Raw genomic sequence first — 10,262 nt, forward strand, 5'->3', positions numbered from 1 at the left:
GAAAGCTCTTGCCTCGTGATGGAAATAGCAGAGATATGAAAATGCCTTACAGTGTAGATGTGGAGAGGATGTTCCCATGTAAGGGCCAGAATAAAATTATTACTAATAAATCCTATAAGGAGCTGAGACTAAACTCCTCGACACAGGGAGGGGGCGAGAAAGTGAAACTTGTAAGTTCAGAATGTGCTGGAGATGAATCGTTGTGCTTCAGAGGAAACCAAGTGAAAACCAGAGGAAGAAGGTAATTGTAAGCTCCTGGAGAATTTAGGTTTCATGAAGACAGGAGGAGGCTTGTGTACAACACATTACTGCTTGCATAGACTTGTTGGACTGAATGGGCTCTCTTTGCATAAGTGTTGTATAATTCTGAGGGGTGGAGCACAGGTGTTCTGAATTACCTGGAATGAAGACCCTTTAAGCAGCAACAAATTAGTGTTTACAGTCATAGAGATGTACAGCACGGAAACAGAGCCTTCAATCCAACTCATTCACGCTGACCAGATATCCCAACCCAATCTAGTCCCACCTGCCCATCTCCGTCCAAACCCTTACTGTTCATACAACAATCCAGATGCCTTTTAGATGCTGTAATTGTACCAGCATCCATCACATCCTCTGGCAGCTCATTCCATACACGTACCACCCTCTGCATGAAAACATTGTCCCGTAGGTCTCTTTTTTTATCTTTCTCCTCTCACCCTAAACCTATGCCCTCTAAGTTCTGGTCTCCCCCACCCCAGGCAAAAGACTTTGTCTATTTACCCTATCCATGCCCCTCATGATTTTATAAATCTCTATAAGGTCACCCCTCAGCCTCCGACGCTCCAGGGAAAACAGCCCCAGCCTGTTCATCCTTTCCCTATAGCTCAAATCCTGAAGAAGGGCTAATGCCCGAAACGTCGATTCTCCTGTTCCCTGGATGCTGCCTGACCTGCTGCGCTTTTCCAGCAATACATTTCCATCTCTGATCTCCAGCATCTGCAGACCTCACTTTCTCCTCAAATCCTCCAACCCTGGCAACATCCTTGTAAATCTTTTCTGAACCCTTTCACCCTATCACGTGATAGGAAGGAGACCAAAATTATACGTAATATTCAAAAAGTGGCCTAACCAATGTCCTGACAGCTGCAAAGTGACCTCACAACTCCTGTACTCAATACTCTGACCAATAAAGGAAAGCATACTAAACGCCTTCTTCACTATCCTATCTATCTGTAACTCTACTTTCAAGGAGCTATGAACCTGCACTCCAAGGTCTCTTTGTTCAGCAACACTCCATAGGACGTTACTATTAACAGTATATGTCCTGCTAAGATTTGCTTTCCCAAAATGCAACACCTCACATTTATCTAAATTAAACTCCATCTGCCACTTCTCAGCCCATTGACCCATCTGATCAAGATCCCATTGTAATCTGATGTAACCTTCTTCGCTGTCCACTACGCCTCCAATTTTGGTGTCATCTGCAAACTTGCTGTGGGCATCTTCAGCAGAAAAAAGAGGCCCATCATATCTCTGCCAGTGAAAAGCAACCACCTAATCCCAGTTCCCAGCACTCGGTCTATGGCTTCATGTGGTTTGGCATCACAATTGCACTAAGTTACCCACTTCCTAGGTTTTTCAGGCCAGAGAATTAAAGGGAGACCTGTCAGACAGTGCTGCAGTAAAACCTGGGACAAAAATCTCAGAGACATTGAAGGAAATTGTATGTTTCTTTTCCAAGCATTTATAAATAATGAGGGGAAAGGGTGTTCAAGCAGGTTTGGGGATTGGGAAGTGGGTGGTCATGTGACAGAACTCCAGTAATAAATTCATAATGGCTCCATGTTTGATAGAAACTATTCAAATTATTTTTGTCGGAGCTGATCAGATAGTGGAGTATTGGAAAAGGAAAGATTTGGAGTCCAGAGAATGAGAGAGAATGGTGGGACTAATTGGATTGTTAGTCCAAAGGCACAACATGGGCATGATGGGCTGAATGGCCTCATAGCTATGATTCCATGAAGAGGAATTCAGGAATTATTTCTGTCTCAGTCACATAGCCCCACCAACTGGTATGGTCAATAACTGCACCTCTCTCTCTCTCTGTGGGTCTGAGACAGACAAACTGAGGTTTTCCAGTGAACTGAATACACAGACAGAGATAGGATTACAAAGGTCAGTTGAGGAACAGCAGCAGCTTTTTAATCATGATAAAATATGAATGAGATTCTGGCAAGCTATCAAAATAATTCTCCTCGCCTCCCTCTGATTATTCCACTGATAACCTTAAATCTAGTCACCAACCGTTCTGTCACTGGATATTATTTCTCCTTTATTATACCCAAATCTTTCATAATTTTGATACAAAAAGTGAAACATTAAAGAAATTGGAGAGACATAATCTCTTGACACATTCAATGAGTAATAAAGGAATACCTTCCGTTTGTATAGCCCTTGTCACACGCTCTGGGTAACAGAAAACACTTGACAGACATTGAAGAACTTCTGAATTGTAGCCTCTGCAGGAAGACAACAGCAGGCAAATTGCACACAATATTGAGCTAATATTGAACTGTCAGTTCTGTAAAATAAGACTGAAGTCTCAGCCCACACTTTAAATATTGTTAAATAATCCTATTGCCCTGTAAACACAGTCTGTGCAATTCTCTGTACATTTAGCACTTTCATCAGATTCTTTGCCGTATTCTTGAGCGAACACATCCTGTTTATTTTAGATTTCTGCAGCCTTGATTAAAATAGCACGTGAGCACATTTAGTCTGGAGGTGTTGTACAGCGAATGGATTTTATCGAACTGTCTAACTCCTGATCCTCATCAACACCTTTTTATTTTTTTTTATTTTCACAGTCACAAATATATCAGAGCTTGACACATTCACACAGTCCAACACTCTCATTCATGCCTCAACCTGAGGGACAAAGACAAAATGAACATTGATACTGAATCCATGGTTAGTGCTGTCCATTCATAAAAGCCAGCAGAGATCTGAATCCTCAACAAAAGGAGACAATGCTGAGAATGCTGAGCAAACCTGGCAATAATTGTGAGACAGGGAAGCAATTAAACAGCTGAGGTACACAGCTCCTGAGGACGGGAGCTGGTTGTTGTATAAGTTGGTTACAACAGTTAAATAGAGTCTGATGTGACATTGACCACATTGAATGTGGATATCCTTTATTGTCACTTGTACTCCAGTACAGAAATACTGAAAAGTTTTTACAGTGGCTGCCTTTAATGATGTCATCTTAGGTACAAGTACCCAGGTACAAACCTTAATGAGTAAAAACAATATAGTGTTGTTATACAAAAGAGGATTAAAAGGAAAGCAGTAGCATTAATTTGTGTCTAACTTAGAAATGAGGTAGTTATAACATTGGTGAAAAGGATTTACATTACAGTCCGGTAAAGAATTCTAAACAGCAGCAGCTCAGCACATGGCGCCAGGACCAAGTCCAGCATCTGTCCAGCATTTCTCCTGCTTCCAGACCACTCCATACCACCATCAGCAGCAACAAGGGAAGATACCCTGCACCAGGACCCACTTCACCTCCCACCGGTCGGGATTCGGGATTGCCCTCAGGACGCTCTGGGATCAGGATTGCCCTCGGGTGCTCTGGGATTCAGGATTGCTCTCAGGGTGCCCTGGGATCGGGATTCATCCCAGGGTGCTCTGGGATCGGGATTCCCCCCAGGGTGCTCTGGGTTCAGGATTGCCCTTAGGGTGCTCTGGGATCAGGATTCCCCCCTCAAGTGCTCTGGGATTCGGGATTGCCCTCGGGGTGCTTTGGGATTCGGGATTCCCCTTAGGGTGCTCTGGGACTCGGGATACCCCTCAAGGTGCTCTGGGATTCGGGATTGCCCTCGGGGTGCTTTGGGATTCGGGATTCCCCTTAGGGTGCTCTGGGACTCGGAATACCCCTCAGGGTGCTCTGGGATTTGGGATTGCTCTCAGGGTGCTCTGGGATTCGGGATTCCCCTCAGGGTGCTCTGGATTTGGGATTGCCCTCAGGGTGCTTTGGGATCTGGGATTCCCCTCAGGGTGCTCTGGGATTCGGGATTGCCCTCAGGGTACTCTGGGACCGGGATTGCTCTCAGGGCACTCTGGGATTCGGGATTCTCCTCAGGGTGCTCTGGGATTGGGATTGCCCTCAGGGTGCTTTGGGATCTGGGATTCCCCTCAGGGTGTTCTGGGATTCGGGATTGCTCTCAGGGCACTCTGGGATTCGGGATTCTCCTTAGGGTGCTCTGGGATTGGGATTGCCCTCAGGGTGCTTTGGGCTGGGATTCCCCTCAGGGTGCTCTGGGATTTGGGATTCCCCTCAGGATGCTCTGGGATTCGGGATTGCACTCAGGGTGCTTTGGGATCTGGGATTCCCCTCAGGATGCTCTGGGATTTGGGATTTCCCTCAGGGTGTTCTGGGATTCGGGATTGCTCTCAGGGCACTCTGGGATTCGGGATTCCCCTCAGGATGCTCTGGGATTCGGGATTGCCCTCAGGATGCTCTGGGATTCGGGATTCCCCTCAGGATGCTCTGGAACTCCTGAGTGAGAGAAAAGTAGGAAAGAAACAAGAAGAGCAGGTGGAGCAGAGGATCTCAGGTTAGAGTGTCCTACTCTGCCGTGAGCTCGCTGTGTGAACAGAACAATTAGCAGAAATGATTTTCTTTTTAAATTGCAATCTCTAAATAGTGAGAGTTTGGAGAGGTCTGAGCTGCCGAGTGATCTTTCATCCCTGATGTGCAGGTACAGCAAGTAGTTGGGACAGCAATTTTATTATGCTCATTATAACACAAATTGAATACAGAAGTAGAGAAGTTATGCTTAGTTTTACAGCATGAGACCCCATCGGGAATACCATGTAAAAACATAAAATTCATCTCAGGAAGGATAAATGCATTGTGTGCAGTTCAGAGACAATTTACTAGTCTCATACTTGGTGAGTTTTCTAATGAAGAAAGGTTGAACAAATTAATCCAGTATCTGCTGGAGTTTAGAAGATTAAGAGATGACATAATGCGTCTTGACAGGCTGGATGTGGAGAAGGTATTTCCTCTTGCGGAAGAATCCGGAAATCAGGGTCACCTTCAGACAGCGATCCGGTGATATTTTTTCTCCCCCTCAGATAGAGTTGTGAATTTTTGGAACTCTCTCTCTCCAAGTATGGTGCAAGCAGATTCTTGGAATATTTTGAAGGCGGGGTAGCTAGATTGTTGGGTAAAAGGTTATCGGGTAGGTGGGAATGTGAAGTAACGTGATTAAACAGCATCATATTGAAGGATGAGGCTGTCTTAAGTGGCTGACTCTGGCGCCAGATATATGTTTGCAAAGGGTTAACTCCCCACACGAGGTAAGCTCCAGGCATCAGGATCTGAAGGACCTTCCTGAGAGGAGCTAATCAGTTATTGTTCAGTTGTAATTTGAACTTACCTCTGATACTGAACCAGTGTATCTACCCAGTAATGTGTACTTTCTTGTTAATCAAGGTGGTGTCTCACAAGTTTACCAAATTATTCATTTGTAATGTTACTAGCTATTAAGTATTATGTGTAAACCTATATTATGTTCTATTTCATAAGACAGAGTGAATTTCTATTGAAGATTTTGTGTGGACATTGTTCACCTCTCAGTACCAATAAGTTAAACTAACACCATGAAGAAGGATTGTTGACAGTGTATCTATACAAGGCATCTCAGGTTGAACTGGTAGACATGAGGAGAAAGTGAGGTCTGCAGATGCTGGAGATCAGAGCTGAAAATGTGTTGCTGGAAAAGTGCAGCAGGTCAGGCAGCATCCAGGGAACAGGAGAATCGACGTTTCGGGCATAAGCCCTTCTTCAGGAATCCCAACGTTTACCACTGAGCAGATTCCCAAATCTAAAGGAGGCAGTGAGGATGTCAGTGTAGAAGATGTGCTTAAGGTTGGTTTGATGAAATTTGATCAGCACAAATGCAGCAAATTTTAGGAAGAAACAACTGTTGTAACAATAGATCAGAACCTTCAAGTACTTAAGGACACATTTAATTTCTAATTCTAACGTGTTTTTTTGAAAGAGGATGGTGACAGTCAAAACCTGATTGTGGTTGTATGTTAAGTTTATAGCAGAGCCCTCTGTGGATCTATGGAATATCCGACCCAGATAGAGCCAGGGAACTTCAAGCAGTAAAACTACAAAGGGACGAGATAATGAGAGGCTGATTATTTGCCCCTTTCTCAGCAGGAACCTAGCTCCTGCTGAATCATCTGTGTTCATATAGACACATTTTCATTCTTCTTTGGGACAGGGTCACGTCTGGTGAAAGGTATGTAATTTATGTACTTTGTTGTAGTTTAGATTTCAAACTAGTGGCATATGGGTATTGGCTATTTTTGTGAAAATTAAAAACTTTCTCCAATCTGGTCTGTGCGCTTTAGTGACCTGTCGTGCTAGTGTGGATGAGTGCCATTAGCCATCTCTGCATTACAGGTAAAAGAGGAAAGAAAGTTCTCTCTCATCTAAATGCTGTTAACCAGCCACCATCAAAAGGAACCAAGGTAAAAGAATATCAGTCAATCTGCCAAACATTGCAAGGATCTCAAAATCTACCCTTCAATAGCAAACCACAATGTTATCTTCACCACATATCGAAATACTGCAATGTTCTATTAACAAATGATCAGAGATCCATCACAGTGTTTTTTTTAGCTTTTATTTGGACTTCTTATGACTTCTATGTGTGTGTGTGTGTGTGTTGTATTTATTAACTAATGAATTAAACCCTTTGTTCACTCAAGAAAGCCTGATTAAACTGGCGCCTTTTAGATCATCAGTGTATTTGGTCTTAGAGAAATGAATCTGTTATGATTCCAATCGACGTTATTACTACACAAGTCAGAGCCCAGAATGAAATGTGGTTTGATAGAGTTTATTGCTATTTAATGTGGTGGTTATTCACTGAAACAAAGGCACACAAAGCTGTGGATTCTCTTGCAATAAAACAGGCTTATTGCACCAACCAAACTATCTAGCTGTACACTGTCAGAAAGAGCTTTAAAAAATAGCAGTCTCATCTATTCCTCAATACCGTCACTTCGCAGTATTTCAATTCCACAGAAATTACTCTCTGAATTGAAATCTTTTTAAAGTTTGATTCACTGATTCTGTCCAGTGATATGGATACTCAGGAAGTGAAAAATTTAAACATTACCAGTCTTTTAATAATCTGCTAATTTCTAACCAAACAGTACTTGTCTGGCACTTTACAAACTAAACTTTTATATCAAGATAACTGAGCATTCCCTGCTCTGTCCTATTTATCTTTCTAGGAGAGAAACTATATTTGGGCCTGACCCCAGTCAGATCTCCTCCAAACTTACCCTAAAATTTTCTCTGTTTTTCAAGCTAAAATGAATCTTTGATTATTCTAAGCCAAAGCAAGGTCATGCTTTCAACATTTTGATGCCCTGGCATAAACTCCACATCATAACCTATTTTCTATTAGCATTCCAGTGCATTTTGCGATTACCTGCTCTCTGACACATACTGGATTAGAGTCGAAACATTGATTCTCCTGCTCCTCAGATGCTGCCTGACCGGCTGTGCTTTTCCAGCACCACACCTTTCAACTCTGATCTCCAGCATCTGCAGTCCTCACTTTCACATACTGGATTAGGTCATGATTCTGTAAAGCATTCTCCGATCATGATTTTGCTTTTAAACTTTTCACGAAAATAGCCAATACCCACATGCCACTAGTTTGAAATCTAAACTACAACAAAGTACATAAATTACATACCTTTCACCAGACCTGACCCTGTCCCAAAGAAGAATGAAAATGTGTCTTTATAAGGCATTTTAATTTCCCATCAAAAATTCCCCTTTATCTCTTTTTCTATGTTCCATGAACAGAAATTTTAAAATGACAATAAAATATTATGAGTTTCATGGCAAGTATATTTTATATGCAGTGTCTAGATTAGAGTGGTGCTGGTGAAGGGCATTTACCCGAAACGTCAATTTTCCTGCTCCTCAGATGCTGCCTGACCTGCTGTGCTTTTCCAACACCACTCTAATCTAGACTCTGATTTCCAGCATCTGCGTCCTCACTTTTGCCTATATCTTATATGCATCCATTTGTTTCACTGCATTCAATTTCCTCTGTATGTGTTCTTGATAAAATGCCAGCTGCAAGTTTGTATTTTTTTATAACTGTATGGCTGGATCATTAAACTCCACCAAACCAATTGTAAGATTCTTGTCCCAAACTGTTTTGAAAGAACAACAAGTCTGTATAAATAACATTCCACATTCTTGATGTTAGGGTCAGCACCAGACTTGATGCCTCTTTATCCTCAGAATGTTTCTGTTGGTGTGTTCAGTTTCTTCATAAAATAATAGGCAGGCTGTTGAATCCTTGTTTCAGCGTCTCGTGGTAAAATGGCTCCCATACCAATGTTGCTGTTAAAAAGTCAAGTTGAATAGCTTCATGTAATTTGATGTTACTAAAAACTGGTGTGATTGTCAAATCAGCTTTTAAGATATAAAAATTGGATGTTTGCAGACCTGCTGAGAAAAGACACTCTGACATTCCTATTCCATTCTGATTTCCTGCCTTTTTTTCAACAAGTTTGCAAAAAGGAGCCACAACAGTGCTGATGTCTGCAACAAACTTGTGACAAAGTCCACTCATGCCAATGTATCAAAAAAATAATGTTAGCACCGGCTACTATGACTTGCTTTAGGAATACCATTGTCCATTATGAACTTATTCTCTTCAAGCACTTCAGCTAGGTTCTCTGGACTGAGTGAGGTTTGGGAAGATTTGTAGCTCAGGTTGAGGTTTTGGATGTAGGTTTGCTCGCTGAGCTGCAAGGTTCATTTCCAGACGTTTCGTTACCCTAGTAGGTAACATCTTCAGTGGGCCTCAGGCGAAGCAATGCTGAAAATTTCTGCTTTCTATTTATATGTTTGGGTTTCTTTGGTTTGGTGATATTACTTCCTGTGGTGAAATCACTTCCTATTCCTTTTCTCAGGACAAGCCAAACAAAGACACGCATGAGAATTCCTAGAAGCATGGCATTCCAACCGGAACTCTATCAACAAACACATCAGGTTAGACCCCATCTACCACCTGAGAAAAGGAACAGGAAGTGACTTCACCACAGGAAATAACATCACCACAGGAAATGACATCACCAACCCAAAGAAACCCAAACATATAAAGAGAAAGCAGGAATTTTCAGCTTTGCTTCACATGAGGCCCACTGAAGATGTTACCTAGTAGGGTAACGAAACGTCTGGAAATGAACCTTCCAGCTCAGCGAGCAAACCTACATCCAACATCTCTGGACTGAGTCGGTGAGGATGTTTTTTTTATAGGCAGTGCCTATGTTAACATCACAAACGGCCAAAGACATTTCTCCTGTTATATTCAAACATTGGTTTATGAGTCTATGGTAGCCATAATCTTCTATAATAGCCACAGTTAGTCACACCAATTGTTGTCAGGAAGATAATTTATTATGCGAGTTAGCATATTTTGTACATTGCTGTTATGTAAACTGATTTCTAGAGGAACAAATGTTAAATTTTCAATTTCTTAGTCATTCACGAATTGTTCTGATATTTTAGTTTCACTTCCAATTTCTTTCACTGTGTAACTATACTCCTGACTATCCTCACTGCCATAACATCTTTAACAAAGTAATATGATACATTTGCTAATTCTCTCCTCCTGTTTGGAGTATGTAATTCACATCATTGATTTTTTTTTAAATAATTGGATAACGTTCAGTGAACAATACTTTTAATGCTTCCCCCAGAGACAGGAAGCAACACTTTCGTCTCCTGCAACCAAGTTTCACACATTAGTCCTTTTTATCTTCATCAGTTTCACTGGTGAGCACTGTTTAAATATCTTTATTTTTGGTTTACTCTCATATTTTGAAACGTGAAACATAAGCTGGAAACGTTGTCTCCAAAGCTTCCTTTAATAAAATTTCTTTAATCAGTGTACCTGGTTCTCTCGCGTCATGTCCATATCTCAGGTCAATGGACAGTAGCCTGTGTACTCGTCAAGTACATCACTCGTGACAAACAATATCAAGCGAATTCTTTTACCCTGTCGTGTTAGTTAAACTATGGCTTGTGTCACATGATTAACCACAGCAATCCCAATCATTAGGGCAAACCTGATAATAAGTTCTAATTATGGTCTTCAAAGTTGATGCTGTATTTGCAGTTGTCCTGAGGATTGGTGTGATCAACCAAAGGGATAAATACA

The 10,262-nt window shown here is 41.7% G+C and overlaps 1 protein-coding gene across 1 annotated transcript in view; it reads left to right on the forward strand.

The window, feature by feature from the left end:
• The window catches only part of LOC122555434 (1,4-alpha-glucan-branching enzyme), a 628,967-nt gene extending 618,976 nt beyond the window's left edge, over positions 1-9,991 (forward strand). The window contains exon 16 of the mRNA XM_087992439.1: positions 9,013-9,991. Within this exon, the coding sequence (XP_087848565.1) occupies positions 9,013-9,048 (36 nt within the window). The 3' untranslated portion in view covers positions 9,049-9,991. The remainder of the gene's footprint in view (positions 1-9,012) is intronic.
• Positions 9,992-10,262: the final 271 nt, after the last annotated feature.

Source organism: Chiloscyllium plagiosum, unplaced genomic scaffold (assembly GCF_037043375.1).
Source record: "Chiloscyllium plagiosum isolate Xiang-an unplaced genomic scaffold, Cpla_swu_hap1 HiC_scaffold_12, whole genome shotgun sequence".
Lineage (NCBI taxonomy): Eukaryota > Metazoa > Chordata > Chondrichthyes > Orectolobiformes > Hemiscylliidae > Chiloscyllium > Chiloscyllium plagiosum.